Source organism: Zalophus californianus, chromosome 17 (assembly GCF_009762305.2).
Source record: "Zalophus californianus isolate mZalCal1 chromosome 17, mZalCal1.pri.v2, whole genome shotgun sequence".
Classification (NCBI taxonomy): Eukaryota; Metazoa; Chordata; class Mammalia; order Carnivora; family Otariidae; genus Zalophus; species Zalophus californianus.
The window spans coordinates 52,179,856-52,201,482 of NC_045611.1; the positions used below are offsets into that span (position 1 = coordinate 52,179,856).

General features: G+C 44.5%; 1 protein-coding gene across 3 annotated transcripts in view; it reads right to left on the minus strand.

The window, feature by feature from the left end:
* The window catches only part of CARD8 (caspase recruitment domain family member 8), a 28,114-nt gene extending 14,088 nt beyond the window's left edge, over positions 1-14,026 (minus strand). For 2 of the 3 annotated variants that reach the window (XM_027619846.1, XM_027619848.1), the window contains exons 1-6: positions 13,761-14,026; positions 10,693-10,808; positions 6,349-6,960; positions 5,726-5,848; positions 3,755-3,910; positions 153-205 (exon numbers count right to left, since the gene is read on the minus strand). In XM_027619846.1, coding sequence (XP_027475647.1) covers positions 153-205; positions 3,755-3,910; positions 5,726-5,848; positions 6,349-6,455 — 439 coding nt within the window. In that variant the 5' untranslated portion in view covers positions 6,456-6,960; positions 10,693-10,808; positions 13,761-14,026. The remainder of the gene's footprint in view (positions 1-152; positions 206-3,754; positions 3,911-5,725; positions 5,849-6,348; positions 6,961-10,692; positions 10,809-13,760) is intronic. The other variant, XM_027619847.1, reaches the window with a different exon arrangement.
* Positions 14,027-21,627: the final 7,601 nt, after the last annotated feature.

Sequence of the window (21,627 nt, forward strand, 5' to 3'; positions counted from 1 at the left end):
ATAAAATCTTTTTTAAAAAGCTTTATAAAAAAATTGCTTTTGATCGTCAACATCACAAAGGACTTCAAAACTTCTCCTCCATGTAAAACAAAAGGACATTTCCATCAGCCCATTGACACACCCCCTGCATAATCTCTACATTAGCCAATTACCTGATTCTTGTGTCTGTGAAGACTCCTGGTCTGATTCACTTCTGACTGGGGCCCTTTAGTGTCAAAAAAAAAGAAAATATTAGAAATCATTTAACAAGGGGTGCCTGACTGGCTCAAGAGCATGTGGCTGTTGATATTAGAGTCGTGAGTTTGAGCCCCATGTTGGGGGTAGAGATTACTTAAAAATAAAATCTTAAAAGAAAAAAAAAAGAAATCAGTTCACACAATAAAATGAAGAGGATGTGATTAAAAGCTAGAGCTGTTTTGCCCAAACAACGGCTGTAGCCAAAAGGGCCATTTAAACTTTCAATTAGAGGCCCTGGGTGGCTCAGTCGGTTGTATCTGCCTTCAGCTCAGGTCATGGTCTCAGGGTCCTGGGATTGACCCCCACATCGGCCTCCCTGCTCAGCAGAGGAGTCTGCTTCTCCCTGTCCCTTGGCCCCTTCCTCCCGGCTCGTGCACTCTCTCTCTCTCTCAAATAAATAAATAAATAAATAAATAAATAAAATCTGTTTTAAAAAATAAATAAATAAACTTTCAATTAAACCTGGGTAGCTCAGTCTGTTGAGCATCTGACTCTTGATTTTGGCTAAGGTCATGATCTCAGGGCTGTGAGATGGAGCCCTGTGTCAGACTCCACACTCACCTCCGAGTCCGCCTGAGATTCTCTCTCTCCCTCTCTCCCTCACCCAGCTCATGCACTGTCTCTCTCTCTCTCTCTCTCTCTCTCAAATAAATAAATAAAATCCAAAAGAAAAAAATTTTTTAAAAAGAAAGAGTTGTGTTTTTTTTTTTTCTCAAAAATTCTCCCATGGTGCCTCAGTAACAGGAGATGAAATCATCATTCAGGGAGATTTTACAGATGACATATTGGAGGTCATTCAGGAAAAATGAACAGAGGTGGATGATGATGGCATTGAGGATCTTGGAGAAGCAAAGAAGTGATTTTTGGAAAATTCATCTATATTTAATGGTCAAAACCAAGTGTTGATATGGCCAGAAGGAGAGAGGCCTTTAAAAAAAAAAATGTATATTTATCCTACAGTAAAACTGTAGACTACCCTCACCCTTGGTATTTGCACTTTTCTGGATGAGGCTGCTTGTTTTTTTCTTTTTTTTTAACTGCCAAAGTCTAATAAACAGGGGAGGCTGACATGCTTATGCATGAAACAGAATTTAGTCAAATAAACATTTGGGGTCATTTGGTAAAAATAAATAAATTGAAAAATAAATACATAAATAAACAGATAAATGACTCTGATTGGTGTCCTATGACTGTTGGAATAAAAACACTGAATTACCAGTTGACTCGTGGGTGGAATACATGCTCCCATAGCAGTGTTCCCCGAACTTGACTGCACCTGGGAAGCTTTCCCCAATACATGGGTCACAGCCCAGATCAATTTAATCAGGGGGCTAGAAGTGGGACCTCAGCATCATTACTTTTAAAGCTTCCCAAATGATTCCAGTATTTAGCCAAAGTTGATAATTGTGATCTATAGGGTGAGCTAGTGGTTCACGAAGTAAGCGCCTGGTTGTGAGAAATCTGCCCTAACCCAGGTGATATTTTCTGGGTGAGGACAACCAACTCAATCCAATCTCTGTCTTGGAGAGTTGGAAATGTGGAACGAATCAAGACCAGGGGAATCATACAGCAAGAGTCCTAGCTCCTAAAAAGGGCTATGATGACAGAGGACCAAAGCACTGATTTCTTTGGGTACAGTAGTTATTGCATGATTGATGCTGTGGGATCATGAAATGTCATCTAATTTCACTGACATTTTCTTAGATTCTCTTGATTTCTTGCTCTATACGTGTAATCCTTGATCCCCGGATTCCTTATATATTCCTTGATCTCTCTATTCACTTCACCATGAAAGGGATTCACAGAGAAACTGATAGACTAAGGCTATAAAGAACAAGTATTTGGAGAAATGGAGTTAAAAAGAATCTGTAGCTCTTTTCTCAAAAGGGTTTTGGGCAAGTCATGTGAGAGAACCTTGACCTGCGCTCCTAAGTCTTGGTGCTGTGTCTGGGGCCACAAAATCAGCCATGGATTATGTCAGCCCCATGCAATGCGCTGAGGGTAAATACACCACCTTCTGTTCTCTCATGGTGCTTGTGCACGCTGGGTTCCAACGGGTGGCTGCGGTTGGGATTTAGGAGGTGGAAGGAAGCCACTGGTAAGCGGGAGCCAGCTCACCCCAGATCATGGAATTCGATTGTTACATTCTCCAGGAATTTAGTGCGTAGATTGTTAAACATGTTAACATTGTCAACATAAAATTAAATTCTATAAAATTTTCATTTAAATAGACCTATTTTACAAACAAAAGTAATAAATGTTGAAAACTTATTACTTTCTAATTCTTTTACTACATCTTACTATACTCTGTGCTCTTTTGTTTATAAGTTTAGTTATTTAGGGTGCCTGGGTGGCTCAGGTGGTTAAGCGTCTGCCTTCAGCTCAGGTCATGATCCCAGGGTCTTGGGATCGAGTCCCGCATCGGGCTCCCTGCTCCCTGGGAACCTGCTTCTCCCTCTGCCTCTCTCTCTCTCTCTCTCTCTCTCTGTTTCTCTCTCTCTCTCTCTCTCTCTGTCTCTCATGAATAAATAAATAAAATCTTAAAAAACAAAAAAACAAAACAAAACAAAAAGTTTAGTTATTTATTTTTTTGTAATCTCTACACCCAAGTCGGGCTTAAACTCAGGGTCCCAAGATCACGAGTCTCATGCTCCACTGACTCACCCAGCCAGGCACCTAGCCATGCTCAGGGACATCATCTTGGTAGTTTGCAATCCACGATGATGGAAGTAGTCACCCCACAGAAATTGGCAAACACTACAAATAAAGTCTTTCCCCCACCTTCCTGTGGGGAGCTGGTGCTGAACAATTTCTAGCGCACCACTTCAGGGACCCCACTCCATCCTTCAGCTTCAAGAGCAGGCTGTTTCCCAGAGCACTGAGTTGGTTACTTGCATTGATGCCCAGCTCAATCAATGGTCTTTGCATCAGTTACTGCCTTTTTGTGTAGAGCTCTCAAGACTTCTTTTTTTTTTTTTAAAGATTTTATTTATTTATTCATGAGAGAGATAGGCAGAGGGAGAAGCAGGCTCCCAAGGAGCAGGGAGCCCGACGCGGGACTCGATCCCAGGACCCAGGGATCATGACCTGAGCCACCCAGGCGCCCGAGCTCTCAAGACTTTTGAAGGAAGAGGTGATTGGCCTCATTCAGAAATTTCTGGTTTGTTGGTAAGACTGGATAAATAATTCATTCGCCCCGATTCCTGTATAAGTGACCCAAATCCCGATTCTCATGTGCCCCTGTGTTATCAAGGAACGGAATCCAACACTACCATCAACATTCCCCGTGTAGGGGCGCCTGGGTGGCTCAGTCATTAAGCGTCTGCCTTCGGCTCAGGTCATGATCCCAGGGTCCTGGGATCGAGCCCCGCATCGGGCTCCCTGCTCGGCGGGAAGCCTGCTTCTCCCTCTCCCACTCCCCCTGCTCATGTTCCCTCTCTCGCTGTGTCTCCCTCTGTCAAATAAATAAATAAAATCTTTAAAAAAAAAACATTCCCCGTGTAATCACTCCCCTTACCTGGAAAATGCTTCCTCACAGGATTGAGGTCCAGCAGCAGGGATGTACGGTGCTGGCTCTACTGTTATCTCTTTTTCACATTCTGAGGAAGGACAAAGCTGGAAGTCCTTGTCTAACATCCTAATTCTTCTGTATACAGATTTATCACCAACTTCACTGGAAAACAGAAGGCAAGTTGTGTTATGAATACAGCATGGAGGCCTGGTGGCAGGACAATCTCTGCAGCATGACTTTATGTTAATTAAAAGCCCTAGACCCCATGCTTTGTCTTTAGGGAAATCTTCTCTCAAGCCCCCGTAACTCCATCTCACTCCTCATTATAATGGATTTAACTGTGTCTCTACGTCCCGCTCAACATTAATCTTTCCATCCTGGGGAAGCAGAACTGAGTGGATTCTCAACACCTAGTACTTTCTGTAAGGTTTTATTTCATGATGGGCTGTTTTTGGTGGTTTTTTTTTTTTTAAGAAATTTTTTTTTAAGATTTATTTATTTATTTTGAGAGAGAGAGAGAGAGAGCACACGAGAGGGGGGAGGGCCAGAGGGAGAAGCAGGCTCCCCGCTGAGCAGGGAGCCCGATGCGGGACTTGATCCCGGGACTCCAGGATCATGACCTGAGCTGAAGGCAGTCGCTTAACCGACTGAGCCACCCAGGCGCCCTCATGATGGGCTGTTGACCTAAGTGACCTTGGTGAGAATTTTTGAGAGAAGAGAAGATTCCTAGCGTATCTTCCCCCTTACCCATCACTGGTGCCCAAGAGAATGGGATCCTACTGTGATTGAAATTCTAGGACATCAGTGAGGTTTTATATGTGCTATAAAAACTCATGTAGTACTATTTCTCTGCTTCAGGCTCCTGGCTCCACATGGTGAGGGACACATGAGGATGCTAAGAGGGAAGGAAACAACAGACATCAGGCTTATTTTCTTCTTCTACTGGGGATCCTCATCCAGATATAGAATAGAAAAGCCCTACGCTGGGTGATTTCTTCTTCACACTTGAGAGCCGGTCTCTGGTCTCGCTTGGCTGGCTGGGATCAAGATTGGGGTTAGGAGTGTCCTTTGGGCCAGTATCTGTACTGTCTAACATGAGAGCCAGTAGCCCCGTGCGCCAATTTAAACTTAAATTTTGGGACACCTGGTTGGCTCAGTTGGTTAAGCATCTGCATTCAGCTCTGGTTATGATCCCAGAGCCCTGGGATCGAGTCCCCCATCAGGCTCCTTGCTCAGTGGGGAGCCTGCTTCTCCCTCTGCCTGCCGTTCTCCCTGCCGTTCTCTCTCTCTGCCAAATAAATAACACCTTTTGAAAAAATAAAAAATCAACCTAAATTTTAAGTAATTAAATTTGAAAATCAGATTCTCACTTGAACTAGCCATATTGCAAGTGCCCCAACACCACAAATGGCCAATGGTTTCCATATTAGACACTCTGGATATGAAATATGTCTCTCATGGCAAAAATCCCGTTGATAACCCTGACCTGAATCATCTGCAACTGTCCAGCTGACTAGAGACTGGTACTGGGCTATCTGCCATTGACTGGTTCAACCAAATAAAGTGGTTCTTTGAGAAGGGGTGGATGGGCAAAGCAACCGAGGAATTCTTGCGTTCAGCAGCAATATTTCCCAGCTTGTCAAATATTACCTTGAAACAAAGTCTGTATCTGAGTTAATAGTCCTGGATCATGGTCAATTTCCTGGTTTTGACAATGACCACTATTATAAAAGATATTATCATTAGGGGAAGCTGGGTTGAGCGTACATTTTTGCTCCTTTTGTACTGTTTTTGCTACTTCTCATGAGTCTTAAACTATCTCAAAATAAAAAGTTATAATGACGAAAAAGAAAGAAGAAATATGCTGATTTTTACACAAAATAATCTAAATGTCTTTGATTTTCATGGATCTCTATGAGACAGAGGGACAAAATCCAAAATTGTCCACTTTTCCCCACTGCATATAGTGTCCCTTACCTATAACCCCCTTGAAAACATCGGGTGTCAGCAAAGCAGGTGAACTTCCGCCTTGCTCCTGACATGTAATTGGGCTCTGGGGACCGTTCCTCTGTGCTTCCAATGCAGCAGCACCCACGCGGCCTGGGAAAACACAAGGGAGTTGTAATTTGATTATGTGTGAGGAACTTGATGGTGGGACGGTCTCTTCACTGTGAGGCAGGGAAAGTAACACAAATTGGATGTTCCATCTTACGAGAGGCATTCTCTGATGTCCGCCCTGGGATCCACTTATTTCACAGTGTTAACTATTTCTCTGTCTCCACTCAGCAAACAGTGATCTCATCTCGGGAGGCATGCTTCATTTGATTCTCAACCCCTCATGTTCATCACATATATATGTAATACCTGCTAAGACTCACGACAGACTCATATGTAACTTGCATAACGATATTGCGTACTGGTAACATAGGGGGTGTAAGAAGTTCCCTATTCTTCGGTTATCCTTCACCAGTCCTAAACAGGAGGAGCTTTTATAAAGTTGCACAACACCAGATGAATTATACTTCCCCTAAAGCAGTATCTCTTTGGAGACTAAAGAGACAAGAAATGACAGTGCCAGCCCATGGATTCTTAGAACTTACACTCGTGTCAAAATCGTGGCTTCACGGGCGCCTGGGTGGCTCGGATGGTTGGGTGTCTGCCTTCGGCTCGGGTCGTGATCCCAGGGTCCTGGGATCGAGTCCCACATCGGGCTCCTTGCTCGGCAGGGAGTCTGCTTCTCCCGCTCCCTTGCCTCTCCCCCTGCTTGTTCTTTCTCTGTCTCTCTCGCAAGTGAATAAATAAAATCTTTAAAAAAAAAATTGTGGCTTCACTCTCTTAGTTAAATATCAGTTTTCTGACTTTTAAATAAGGATATAACAGGGGCGCCTGGGAAGCCTGCTTCTCCCTCTCCCGCTCCCCCTGCTTGTGTTCCCTCTCTCGCTGTGTCTCTCTCTGTCAAATAAATAAATAAAATCTTTAAAAAATAAATAAACAGGAGTTATTTTATTTTATATATAACCCTCTGTGTGCAAATACAAGAGATATTGAAGTAAATCCTAGATCGGAGAAGTGATATCACCAACATGGTGGTAGAGGAGACCCCAGCCTCCATTCCCCTGATGAAGATCCACAATGACACAGCTATCCACAAACGGAAACAGCTCTGGGAAGCATCTGGAATCCACAGAAGAATTTGCAGTGGGTCAAAAAAACTGGAGAAGAAACACAGAAAATGAGAAGGAAGAAGAGCTTCATTTTGCACACACCATCTTGCAACTTTTAAGTTAGAGAGATGACTTCGTTCCTTAAACCTCACGAACCAACCTCTGCTAGCTTCCAACTTGTCCTCTGCAGTTTCCATACCTCTCTCAGCCTTCAGAGAATTGGAGAGTCAGGGGCTTGCTCTGGATGAGGCTTTGGCTCAAGGGAATGTTGTGGCTGCTTTGATCTTCCATCCAGACCCTTAAACTTTCTCCGCATCAGCAATAAGGCTGTTTGTCTTTCTTCTCATCCCTGTGTTCACTGGAATAGCACTTTTCATTTCCTTCTAGAACTTTCCATTGCATTCACAACTTGGCCAACTGGCACAAGAGGCCCAGCTTTTGGCCTGTCTCCACTCTCAACATGCCTTCCTCACTAAGCATCATCATTTCTAGCTTTTGATTTAAACTGGGAAATGTGTGACTCTTCCTTTGGCTGGAACACTGAGTGGGGGTATTAATGAGCCCAGTTTTGACAATGTTGTCTCAGGGATAAGGGAGGCCTGAGGAGAGAGAGATGGGGACAGGCAGGCCAGTGGAGGGGTCAGAACACACACAACATGTATTGATTAAGTTCACCATCTTATAAGGGCCAGGTTCATTACAATAGTAATGTAGGATTGCAGGGGTTTTGTCTCCCAGAGTGGAAGAATGAATCTCGCCCCTATAAAAGGGTGAATGAAGTGAAAGTTTATTAAGTGAAGGTGAGAGCAGAAAGGACAGAAAAAGCTCTCTAGAGTGAGAGAGGTCCCAAATGGGCTGCCACTGAGGGCCTTTGGGCCAGTCTTATATTGTAAACTTGACAAGGCAGCTTGTGGCCTTGAGAGTCTTGTGCTGTCTTGGTTTGAGCAAGGACTATTGATAACACCTGTAGTGACGGACTTCCTTGATGTCTGGTCATTTTCTGTGACCACGCTGTAGCCGCCAAAGAAAATTACTCCCTAACATCTGGGGCCAGGTGGTCTGGTCTATTCCCTCATCTCTTGTTCACTCTGTCTTAGCACTTCTGCTTGCCAGGAAGAGCTTCAGAGCCCAGCCGGGGGCCCCCTGCCTTCTTTGCCTATCCCTTAACCCTTCCTTTATTCATTCCTCCCTCTGGAATAGAATCCTTCAATGCCATTAGGGAACGAGGACGATGACCACTTTGGTTGCTTCCTGCTGCAATGGGGCAGCATGCTGTATGGCAGTTAGTACCTATCCGGGGTTTGGGCGCCTGGGTGGCTCAGTCGGTTGAGCGACTGCCTTCAGCTCAGGTCGTGATCCCGGAGCCCCGGGCTCGAGTCCCGCATCGGGCTCCCTGCTCGGCGGGGAGTCTGCTTCTCCCTCGGACCCTCCCCCTGCTCATGCTCTCTTTCTCTCTCATTCTCGCTCTCAAATAAATTAAATCTTTAAAAAAAAAAAAAAGAATCTAACCAGGGTTTGGTCTAGAGGCCCGTGGTATGGTTTCGGGGAGTCGTGATGGACAGCAGGCAATACATGCATCAGCACATGCAAAAGAAAATCAAGCTCAAAATTGTGATCACATCTCTTAATAAGATCCCCAGTTACCAATTCCATTAAACAGACCAGTGGATATCTTGATCTTATGTAATTGATGACGAATGTCCCCTATTAATAGGGACTCCTTGTAAGAGTTAATTGTAATGTTTTGTTTTGTTTTTAAAGATTTTATTTATTTATTTGACACACACAGAGAGAGAGGGAGAGAGCACAAGCAGGGGGAGTGGCAGGCAGAGGGAGAAGCAGGCTTCCTGCATGAGCAGGGAGCCTGATGTGGGGCTCGATCCCAGGACCCTGGGATCATGACCTGAGCTGAAGGCAGCGGTTTAACCAACTGAGCCACCCAGGCACCCCAGGAGTTAAGTGTAATGTTAAAACAACACATATGAAGAAACTCCTCACATCCTAAATGGTGTAGTCATAGTAGATAATCAACATTGGCCTGGTTTTTGAGAAGTCCCTCTCTGACCTCACAATTTTTGGTTAAGTGCATCTAGCACCCGGGAAGTATCATTTAGAGTCCTGCTGCGTAAACATACTGTTTTGCTTATTTTATGTGTAGTCCTAGCGTAAGTCCCTGGAGACCCACCAAAAAGGCAGCCAAAGCCATTGTGTCAATTACTCTGAAGTTTACCTCAAGTTGTCTAGCTTAGGCAAACACCTTTTTTTTTGGTATTCTTTATTGTTATGTTAATCACCATACATCATTAGTTTTTGATGTAGTGTTGCATGATTCATTGTTTGTGCATAACACCCAGTGCTCCACGCAGACTGTGCCCTCTTTAATACCCATCACCAGGCTAACCCATCCCCCCACCCCCCTCCTCTGGAACCCTCAGTTTGTTTCTCAGAGTCCATCGTCTCTCATGGTTCGTCTCCCCCTCCGACTTACTCCCCTTCATTCTTCCCCTCCTGCTATCTTTTTTTTTTCTTAACATATATTGCATTATTTGTTTCAGAAGTACAGATCTGGGATTCAACAGTCTTGCACAATTCACAGCGCTCACCATAGCACATACCCTCCCCAATGTCTATCACCCAGCCACCCCCTCCCTCCCACCCCCCACCACTCCAGTAACCCTCAGTGTGTTTCCTGAGATTAAGAATTTCTCATATCAGTGAGGTCATATGATACATGTCTTTCTCTGATTGACTTATTTCACTCAGCATAACACCCTCCAGTTCCATCCACGTCGTTGCAAATGGCAAGATCTCATTCCTTTTGGTGGCTGCATAATATTCCATTGTGTACATATACCACATCTTCTTTATCCATTCATCTGTCGATGGGCATCTTGGCTCTTTCCACAGTCTGGCTATTGGGGACATTGCTGCTATAAACACTGGGGTGCACGTACCCCTTCGGATCCCTACATTTGTATCTTTGTGGTAAATACCCAGTAGTGCAACTGCTGGATCGAACGGTAGCTCTATTTTCAACTGTTTGAGGAACCTCCCTACTGTTTTCCAGAGTGGCTGCCCCAGCTTGCATTCCCACCAACAGTGTAGGAGGGTTGCCCCTTCTCCACATCCCCGCCAACATCTGTCCTTCCCTGACTTGCTAATTTTAGCCATTCTGACGGGTGTGAGGTGGTATCTCATTGAGGTTTTGATTTGGATTTCCCTGAAGGCAAACAACTTTTAAAGACAACCAGACTAGGATTTAACATCCACAAAGGTGGGTTATTGAAACATAATTTCTCTCTATAATAACCCTCATTTTTAGATTTAGCCAAATCAAGACTAATTTGTTTGCAAAACAAGTCCAACTTTAACAAACTTGTTTTAATTATTTAGATAAGCTCAGCAAGAATAGCACTTGGCCATACAGATCTTTTTTTTTTTTTTATGTTCAGTTAGCCACCATATAGTACATCATTAGTTTTTGATGTAATGTTCAATGATTCATTAGTTGCGTATAACACCCAGTGCTCATCACAACACGTGCCCTCCTAATGCCCATCACCTGGCCGTATAGATCTTCTAAAATTTGCTTTGCTGGAAGTTTTTACAAGGAGTCTCTAGGTTGAACTCTTAGTAGCCTCACCAGGCCAGAAGCCACGCCAAGCACTTACCATCAGACATGCCTGCAATACCAGTGGATTTGGGTGAATTCCTCTTCACGAGGCCCCCAAAGTATCCTGAGTTTCCTGCACCTGCCAGGAAGCGACATTCTTTACTCACCCTGGGGAGGCTGCTGGAAACTTTAGAAGCAGGGTATCAGGCCAACACTTCCAAGGGGCTTTATGGCTCCACGTTTCATAAAGTCAACTTCAGTTCCTTAAGCTGTCTGGTCATATCTGAAATTATACATGTCTTTCTCAAATATGACATTCCTGTCAAAGCCTTGGCAAAATAACCAATGTTTCTAATGGTGTCCTGTTACAAGGAGAACAGATTCTTATTGAACTTGTGCAAATGACTATAATTGCCATGGAAGAAAGACTATTCAGAGAGACCTTTTGAATTTCAGAGGATGTAGAGAGAAAAGTTAACTGCTTCAGTTTGTTTACAAATGCATACTTGATTCCGTTTCTGGAGTCATAGTTTTCTTTTTTTTTTTAAGATTTTATTTATTTATTTGAGAAAGAGAGAATGAGAGACAGAGAGCACGAGAGGGAAGAGGGTCAGAGGGAGAAGCAGACTCCCCATTGAGCAGGGAGCCCGACACGGGACTCGATCCCGGGACTCCAGGATCACGACCTGAGCCGAAGGCAGTTGTTTAACCAACTGAGCCACCCAGGCGCCGAGTCATAGTTTTCTTAAGAGAAAGTTGTTTTTTTTTTTTTTTAAGATTTTATTTATTTATTCATGAGAGACAGAGGGAGAGAGAGAGAGAGAAGCAGAGGGAGAAGCAGACTCCCCGCTGAGCAGGGAGCCCGATGCAGGACTCGATCCCAGGACTCCAGGATCATGACCTGAGCCAAAGGCAGTCGCTTAACCAACTGAGCCACCCAGGCGCCCGAAAACTGGCAATGTTTTAAACAAGAGTCACAAAACTATTATCATTTTCTTGTTCATTTAGTCCCATGTTACTAATTTTTTTTTATTCATGAGAGACAGAGGCAGGGGGAGAAGCAGGCTCCCTGCGGAGCAGACAGCCCGATGCGGGACTCGATCCCCGGACCCTGGGATCATGACCTGAGCCAAAGGCAGACACTTAACCAACTGAGCCACCCAGGCGCCCTGGACATACATTTTAATAATTACAATGTTAAGTGATGACCTTATTACCAGAACATAGTAAAACTTTAGGAATTGCATATCGTCCCTAGAATAGTTAGAGCATGTACCCACACAACATAACCTAAGGCTTATCATTATATTTTTGATGGTGCTTTCCAGGTAACTTAAAATACCAAATAAACAAGCCTAATTGGTCCAAAAGACTTCATTTATAATTTAAATCATGGGGAAGTTGGTTAAAAACCTCAGAAAGTTGCAAAGCACATGCCTACATAGGATTACAGATCATTATAAAACCCAAAACTTGGGCGCCTGGGTGGCTCAGTTGGTTAAGCGACTGCCTTTAGATCAGGTCATGATCCCGGAGTCCTGGGACCAAGTCCCACAGCCGTCTCCTTGCTCAGTGGGAAGCCTGCTTCTCCCTCTGCCTGCCACTCCCCCTGTTTGTGCTCTCTCTTTCTGACAAATAAATAAAATCTAATAAATAAATAAATAAATAAATAAATAAAATCCATTCATTTCAATCTTAGTCCATCCTGACCACATATGAAATCTTTTCCCAAAGATTTCCCTTCATAAGCCTTCTACAACTTTCCTTTGCATTCAGATTTTGTCCCAAGCCATTTCTTCTCAACCAGTCTTATTTAGGACAAAATTACCTTCTTTTACCTTTAACAAAAATGTATTCCCATTCCTTACATCTTGCTTATATATCTCCTACTTTTCTACATACAGAGTTACTTTCCTTATTCCCATCAGTCTTAATTACACTTAGCAGAATTTTAACTTTTAGCAACCTTAATCTCCAGTGAAAATTAAGTAGTAATCAATGGTGAACTGTTATAGCAGAACTCTTTAGATGGCAAATTTATGAATCAGTTAAGCACAAAGCATGTTTACTAACAGATTCAAATATTTTATCTTCTTTTTTTGCAATAAGAAGTCAAAAGCGTAAGTCTACGTCCAGTAATCAATGCTTTAGTACCTTATCCTGTTTGGAGAAGACCTGGATGTCCAATGAATTTAATCCCAATTTATCATCCAAGCAAAACTTTAAAGTTTCAGGTTACCAGCGACTTTTTTTTTTTTTAAGATTTTATTTATTTATTTGAGAGAGAATGAGAGAGAGCAAGCGCACAAGTGGGGTGAGGGCCAGAGGGAGAAGCAGCCTCCCCACTGAGCGGGGAGCCTGATGCGGGACTCGATCCAGGGACTCCAGGATCATGACCTGAGCCGAAGGCAGTTGCTTAACCAACTGAGCCATCCAATGACTTTTAAAAAGCTCTCTTAACAATTCCCCATGAAATCTCTGAGAGAGAAAATTAACCATCATTTTAAATTATCTTTTTGCTCACAAACTGCAACAAAGGGGCGCCTGGGTGGCTCAGTTTATTTATTTGACAGAGACACAGCGAGAGAGGGAACACAAGCAGGGGGAGTGGCAGAGGGAGAAGCAGGCTTCCCGCGGAGCAGGGAGCCCGATGCGGGGCTCGATCCCGGGACCCCTGGGACCATGACCTGAGCCGAAGGCAGACGCTTAAGGACTGAGCCCCCCAGGCGCCCCTCAAATAAATCAAATCTTAAAAAAAAAAAACAATGAATCCTGGAACACTAGATCAAAAACTCATGATGTAATGTATGGTGATTAACATAATAAAAAAAGAAAAGAAAAAAAAACTGCAACAGAGATCATGAGCTTATTTGACCTTCAGTAAATCTTGGTAGAATAAGTTTCAGATTTAATATTAATAATTTTCAAGACATGTTTTAGTTTAATTAAACCAACGAACTTAAATAGTTTAAATACCAAATTATATTCCTCCTGGGTTCTCTTTTAGAAGCCAATCAGTTTCGGGCGCCTGGGTGGCTCACATGGTTAAGCGTCTGCCTTCGGCTCAGGCGTGATCCCAGGGTCCTGGGATTGAGTCCTGCGTCGGGCTCCAGGAGCCTGCTTCTCCCTCTGCCTCTCTCTCTCTCTCTCTCTCTCTCTCTGTCTTTCATGAATAAAAAAATCTCAAAAAAATAAAAAGAAGCCAATCAGTTTGTTTCCCATTATCAGTTTTTACCTGAGGCACTGGTGGGGAAATCTGAAGTGAATGGTGTCCAAAGGCCCGCGGCACCCAAGATGATGCAGAAACAGGAAGAGGAGAAAGGGGGAGGGAACAGAAGGGGCAGAGTGCCGGCCGGAGGCAGAAGAAGGTTCCCCGGTCCTAAAACCTGGCAGCCGAGACGGTTGAGCAGACACAGATTTTTGTTCATTTGTTTTTCCTCCAAAGTGAAATTAGGCAAATTAGGCTGTCCATGTCAGGCCGGAGAAGACACGGAATGAACCGGATACAAGGGGAGTTTCGGCAGCTGTTTGGGAATATTCTGGAAAGTCCCCGTCCTGGGCTAGACTAACTAGAAACAGGTGGTTCCAGTTATAGCCGTTAACCCTGAGATGGAGAAGCTCCCACATCTGTCAGGAGGAGCAGTGAGAAGAGCGAGAGCCAGCATCCCCTTTGCTAGGGCGGGCCTGTATTTCAGCAGGCTCCGTGCTCAGCAAGGAGCCCGATGCGGGACTCGATCCCAGGACCGCGGGATCATGACCTGAGCCGAAGGCAGACGCTTAACCGACTGAGCCACCCAGGCGTCCCAAGCAACCTGGGCTTATTTTGAGGAGGTCTACTTAGATAATTACCATCCAATATGTCAGGAGGGAGTTTATTAGTCGGACCTGTTCGGGCAAACACATTCTGCAAGAGGCCCTTAGGTCGGGGTCCTGGTGTAGAGCAATGAAGGTCCCCTAGGTCCATTTGCCTGTGTCCTGCAGAGGAGATCTTAACGGATAGATCCCACTGAGGCCATGTGGTGTTACAGGAGCTCAGTTCTTTCCTACATTTCTCGAACCGAATTGTTTCCAGTGGCACCCCAAGAGAGAAGAGAGAAGGTCCATTACCCGCCCCCCCAAAAAAAACCCAGTGACTCCTGGGTGGCGTTCCACACGGAGTATGTCAGAGGTTCCTGGTGTCAAGGTGACCCAAGGCATCCCCTGAACACAATCACTGTGATCGCCGCCACTGTTAAAGGCCCCATAGGAGGGATGCTAGGGTCCCCTCCCATCACCCCAGGCTTCCCCCCTCACCTCCTAAGCTATACATAGGTGCCTGACATATGGACCGAAATACCCTGCCTTGGAGGTCGGGCTGCAAAGGTCACTCATTATTTTACCTTGCTGAAGAACCTATAGCTTTTAACCCACACAACACACTAGAAAAGTTTTACGAGGGGAAATTACCCAATTTTGCAGTACTCGGTCCAGAAGAGTCCCCTCGAAGATGGCCTATTTCCCATCTCAGGAATCTAGTACGTTCCCGTCCGTGTCATAGAGAGATGCCTATGAGGGCGTCCCCACATACCAGCTCTCCGTCCCCTAACCAAGGTGTCCCTTGGCGACCCGTCCTAGAGTGAGAGAGTGGCCTAACACCCTAGGACACCAAAAAGTCAGGCCGGCAGGAATAACCACTCTGCCCTGCAGCCGACACCCAACCCTCCCCGTCGTCTGGACTAGCACTGAATGAATATTTTAGGTAGCTCAACCATAGTCAAGGGTGCAAACTGATATCCAGGGATTTGTGGGCAGGTATGTGCGGCTTCTGGAGGAGGCTTCCCTGGGCTGTGACCTCCAGGGACGGTCTCCATCCTTTTTACGTGTCTCGGACACCCCACAGTCATATATGATGTCCAGGGCAGGCTCAGAGCACCGGATAGCCAGTCCTTATGTGCGCTCCCCGGATAAGGCCCGAAATTAGGGGAATTCTGTGACGTGTATCTTGGGAGTTCTCATAGGGAACCCTCATTCATTTTGTTTGCACCCAAGGCTTTGGTAAGCAAATGCCCAGCTAAGAAAAAACACAAGTGTCCACACAAAAAGATTTTTTTTTTAATTTGATTACTTAAGTAATCTCTACACCGAACATGGGGCTCGAACTCACAACCCTGAGACCAAGTCACAGGCTCCTCTGACTGAGCCAGCCAGGTGCCCTGGAAAAGATTGATTCATTGGTGATCATGGGAATGCCCATGAAAACCACCATGAGAGACTATTCTCATCCACAATAGCGATGAAAATAAGAAAATAGGACAAAACCAAGGGTAAATGAAGAGGTGAAGCAACAGAGACTCATAACTGGTAGTGAGTGGATTTTGGAGAAAACACAACCACTTTGGAGGATAATTTGGCTACATCTAGGAAAAAAAAAAGATTCAAGCATTGAATTGCTTCGGATCAGCAACCCCATTCCCAGAGTCTCCTATAGGCACCCGGAAATGTGCAGAAAAAGTTGATTGTGTTATTGCCTGCTCTTGGGAAGAAAGTTGTAACTAGCCAAATGTCAATCGTCAAAAGAATGAATACATCAATCATGATGCCATCACTAATTAACCTGATAGAGCAATTAACAGGAACTAATTAGGGCGTGTGGCTGGCTCACAGGGCACTCAACTCTTAATCTCAGGGTCATGAACTCAAGCCCCACGTTGAATGTGGAGTCTACTTGTAACAAAACAAAATAGGGGCGCCTGGGTGGCTCAGTCGTTAAGCGTCTGCCTTCGGCTCAGGTCATGATCCCAGGGTCCTGGGATCGAGCCCCGCGTCGGGCTCCCTGCTCCTTGGGAGCCTGCTTCTCCCTCTCCCACTCCCCCTGCTTGTGTCCCCTCTCTCACTGTGTCTCTCTCTCTCTCTCTCTGTCAAATAAATAAATTAAAAATCTTAAAAAAAAACAAAATAAAAAAATAAAAAAACCTCTCCCCCCCCAGGAATTAATTAGAACCACATGGTAAACATGAACAGATACAAAAAAAACAAAAACGATTAAAAACCAAATTGCTTAAAACATGGATTACAGCATGATACTAAACAAATAGAGATTTTCAAATAATACATTTAGAAATCTATGAATAATGCAGGAGGATTAAGGCCAGTTTCTGGACAGCAGTCACAGCTGAGGGGCTAGATGCCTTCCAGAGGGAGCTTCATGTACAGCCTCAGTTTTATTTAAAGTATCCTACTGTGGGTGTAATCGCCTCTATTTAAAAGAAAGGTTTGTGTGAGCCTATTATATTTCTTTTTTACTGTTATGTTAATCACCATACATTACATCATTAGTTTTTGATGTAGTGCTCCATGATTCGTTGTTTGTGCATAACACCCAGTTATGTGAGCCTATTATAAACTCTGCAAAACTGAGTTTAATCTTGCTTTCTTCGGGCTCAGATCTACCCACAATGACCTCGGCTTCCGAAGGTCACGAGAACCCACTTCCCCTCTGTTGCTGATTGCAAAAGGAGCTTAGAAGTAGGCAGTCCGCCCCTAAAAGCTATTTCCATTTGTCCCTCCCTCCCCTAAGACCACACCACCTGCTCTTTTTCTGCAGGGCTTACCAGCGAAATCTCGGTATCCCCTGGATACAGGACGGGGAAGACAGGGTTGGTGGCTCTGTTGTCCCTAGGCCGCTCTAGGTTCTGTTCATTTGGGAAGGAGTACTCCAAAGGGAAGGGGCCCTGGGCTGAGTCAGATGTGAAATAGGGACCTCCCCTTCTTAAATGAAGAAATCCTGCCTCCTGTTATTTATAACCTAATGTTTTCCCAGGGAGACGTGTGGTTACTGACACTCTATTTTATTTTTTCAGATTTTATTTTCAAGTAATCGCTACACCCGAGGTGGGGCTCGAACTCACAACCTGGAGATCAAGAGTTGCCTGGTCTACGAACTGAGCCAGATAGTCACCCCACTGATACTCATATTTAAATGTTTCTATAAGGGGCGCCTGGGTGGCTCAGTTGTTAAGCGTCTGCCTTCGGCTCAGGTCATGATCCCAGGGTCCTGGGATCGAGCCCCGCATCGGGCTCCCTGCTCAGCGGGAAGCCTGCTTCTCCCTCTCCAGCTCCCCCTGCTTGTGTTCCTTCTCTTGCTGTGTCTCTCTCTGTCAAATAAATAAATAAAATCTTTAAAAAAAAAAAAAAGAACTTAGTAACATAATCCTCTTAATTAAATGGTTCCTGAATCTGTCCCCACAATGAAACACCTGAACAGACTCATTAATCAGTCACTCCCCATCCCTCCCTCTTCCAGCCCCTGGTAACCATTAATCTGCCTATTCTGGACATTTCACAGAAACAAAGTCACTTATATGCTGCCTTTTGTGAACGGTTTCTTTCCCTTAGCATGGTGTTTTCGAGATTCATCCATGTGGAAGCACATTATCAGTACTTCATTCCTTTTTATGGCTGAATAATATTCCACTGCATTGATAACCACATTGTGTTTACCCATTGATGGACACTTGAGTTGTTTCTACCTTTTGGCTCTTATGAATAGTCTTACTGTGAACATTCATGTACAAGTTTTTCTATGAAGACCTGTTTTCAATTCCTCTGGGTATGTACCTAGAAGTAGAATTGCTGAGTCGTGGGCGCCTGGGTGGCTTAGTTGGTTAAATGACTGCCTTCGGCTCAGGTCATGATCCTGGAGTCCCAGGATCGAGTCCCACATCGGGCTCCCTGCTCGGCGGGGAGTCTGCTTCTCCCTCTGACCCTCTTCCCTCTCGTGCTCTCTCTCTCTCTCATTCTCTCTCTCTCAAATAAATACATAAAATCTTTAAAAAAAATTGCTGAGTCGTATGATAATTCTATTTAACTTTTTTTTAGATTTCTTTATTTTTAAGATTTTATTTATTTATTCATTTGACAGAGAGAGGCACGGCGAGAGAGGGGAACACAAGCAGGGGGAGTGGGAGAGGGAGAAGCAGGCTTCCCCATAGAGCAAGGAGCCGGATGCGAGGCCCGATCCCAGGACCCCGGGATCGCGACCCTAGCCGAAGGCAGACGCTTAACGACTGAGCCACCCAGGTGCCCTGATCTTAGGAATTTTTCAAATATGACTCTAACGTGAGAGCAAGATTTGGAATCGCTGCCCTAGGACACATCCTGATCAGATTTCAGCATGCACCCTCCTAGTTCAGCAAGTGTTTGGTAGAGAAGATCTCCAAATTATCCCACAGGGCATTTGAGAAATATGCTTTGGCATTTCTTATGGTGGGATTCACCATTTGGAGAAAGTAGATGGGAACAAAAATCGGGGTGATAATATCCAAGATTGTGGGTGGTTTTCAAATGTACAAATCATCCATGGGATATATCAGAGAGTCGTGTTAGTGGTCTCAGTAGTGAGGTTCAGACTTTGGAAAAATTAGAAAAAATTATCATTGGTGACTTCATTTATGAATAATGATACATTTCTTCACATGACTGCCAGTGCCCCTGCTAAGTGGCCAGCTCATCCTTCCCAAGCAGAGAGCAGGGTCAGACGTCAATTCCCCGGGACTTGTCTGCAGGAGGCAGGGAGGGGAAATGATGTCCATCCTCACCTCCCACATCCTCGAACCACGGTGTCCTCCCACTTCCTCTGAACACCTGTAGCTGGAGTTCAGAACTCCACATGAAGGAGTCTTGGCCGATTCCTAGAAAGGCTACCACCCTCTGTGAATTGCTCAAATATTGATGTCCTAAGATTACTTTAAAATATTAAAAAGAAGGAGGAGGGAGCCACCCAGACATCCCGAGTTTAAATTCATTTAAGTGTATTTACTTTAATTTTTTAAAAATGTTTTTTAAAATGTAAAAAAAAGGGGGGGGGCGCCTGGGTGGCTCGGTCGTTAAGTGTCTGCCTTCGGCTCAGGTCATGATCCCAGGGTCCTGGGATCGAGCCCCGCATCGGGCTCCCTGCTCCACGGGGAAGCCTGCTTCTCCCTCTCCCACTCCCCCTGCTTGTGTTCCCTCTCTAGCTGTCTCTGTCTCAAATAAATAAATAAATAAAATCTTTAAAAAAAAAATTTTTTTTTAAGATTTTATTTTTAAGTAATCGCCATACCCAATGTGGGGCTCAAACTCACAACCCCAAGATCGAGAGTCCCATGCTTCATCAACCGAGCCGGCCAGGCATCCCTAATTAATTTAAATTTAAATAGCCACATGTGACCATCAGCTACCCTAATGGACAGCTCAGGTCTAGATATATCCAATACCAAAGCCAATGGTCTTTCTAGTATTACTTGCACTGTGATAAAGCGTTTCATATTCTACACAATAGCATTGCTTCTTTGAGATGGCAACTTTCAACACATTGTGGGGAAAAAAGTATTAAAACTTGTTTTGGGATAAAATTGGAAAGAAGACCTTTAATCTATGAATAATTAATAAGCCACTGAACACCAGATCTAGAAGATGTCTTGAAGCCACATAGATATTTAATTTCTAAAGCTTAATTGAGGTGGAGCAAGGACAACAGAAATATGGGTAATAAACAAGTCATTTCTGTATGTCTCCTGGCCATCAATATGCAAATGAACAATTCTTAAAATTAGCGCTGAAACAAAGTCTCATCAGAAAACGATGTTCGAGCAGTTGCCTTCCCCCAGAGTTTGTGTAGAGAGAATTACCCAGGGCGCCTGGGTGGCTCAGTTGGTTAAGCGACTGCCTTCGGCTCAGGTCATGATCCTGGAGTCCCGGGATCGAGTCCCGCATCGGGCTCCCTGCTCGGCCGGGAGTCTGCTTCTCCCTCTGACCCTCTTCCCTCTCGTGCTCTCTCTCTCAAATAAATAAATAAAATCTTTAAAAAAAAAAAAAAGAGAGAATTACCCATGAGAATTTTCAAACACACACTTTCCTTCGCATTTTAGCTCCTCCCCTGTCTCTGTTGGTTTTTCCTCCTGTGAAGACAGATAAATGCTTTCCGCATTTGGAAGATACACATGTCCAGATCCATCATGGACTTAAGACATCATCAGATTCACCCATGTGAAGACAAAATTGCGTTTGCTTTCTGTTGTGGTCCCGATTTTCTCTCTCCCCTGTGAGGCTGCAGTCCACAGGCCACAGCTCTCCTTCCACTCATGTTCTTGGCTCGTTTTTTTCGATCCTGGATTTCTCAATCTTTATGTAAATGTAAGTAAAATCATTTAATAGAGATGTCTTTGGAGATCATTACCTTGTTATGGTAGACAGAATAATGGCTCCAAGGATGCCCTTGCCCTAATCCCTGAAACCTGTGGATTTGTTCCCTTACATGGCAAAAGGGATGTGGCAGCAATGCAATATATGTTAAGAAAAAAAAAAAGAAGATAGCAGGAGGGGAAGAATGAAGGGGAGTAAGTCGGAGGGGGAGACGAACCATGAGAGACGATGGACTCTGAAAAACAAACGGAGGGTTCTAGAGGGGAGGGGGGTGGGGGGATGGGTTAGCCTGGTGATGGGTATTAAAGAGGGCACGTTCTGCGTGGAGCCCTGGGTGTTATGCACAAACAATGAGTCGTGGGACACCACATCATAAACTAATGATGTAATGTATGGTGATTAACATAACAATAAAAATGAAAAAAAAAAGGGATGTGGCAGCAATGATTAAGCTGAAGACTTTGAGATGGAAGGTTATCCTGCATTTTCTGAGTGGGCGCCGTGTGATCACAAGGGTCTGTATAAATGAAAGAAGGAAGGTGGAGTGTCGGCCACAGACATGCCAGTTGGAAGCAATGGTTGAAAGATGCACTTTCAAGATGGAGGATGGGGCATAACCAAGGAATCCAAGCAGCCTCTAGACGTTGGGAAAGGCAAGGAAATGGATTCTCCCCTTAAACTAGTTCTGGTACCAATTCCAATGTGTGTCGTGGGGGACACCCACAAGCAACTCTTGGGACACCAACTGGGTGTCCTATAATCCAACTCAATTCTTTTTTTCCCCCAAGATTTCATTTTTAAGTAATCTCTACACCCAACATGGAGCTTGAACTCATAACCCCGAGATCAAGGGTCGCACGCTCTACTGACTGAGCCAGCCGGGCGCCCCAATCCAACGCAGTTCTGACGCTGTCTACCCAGAGATGTGTCAGAAGCCACAG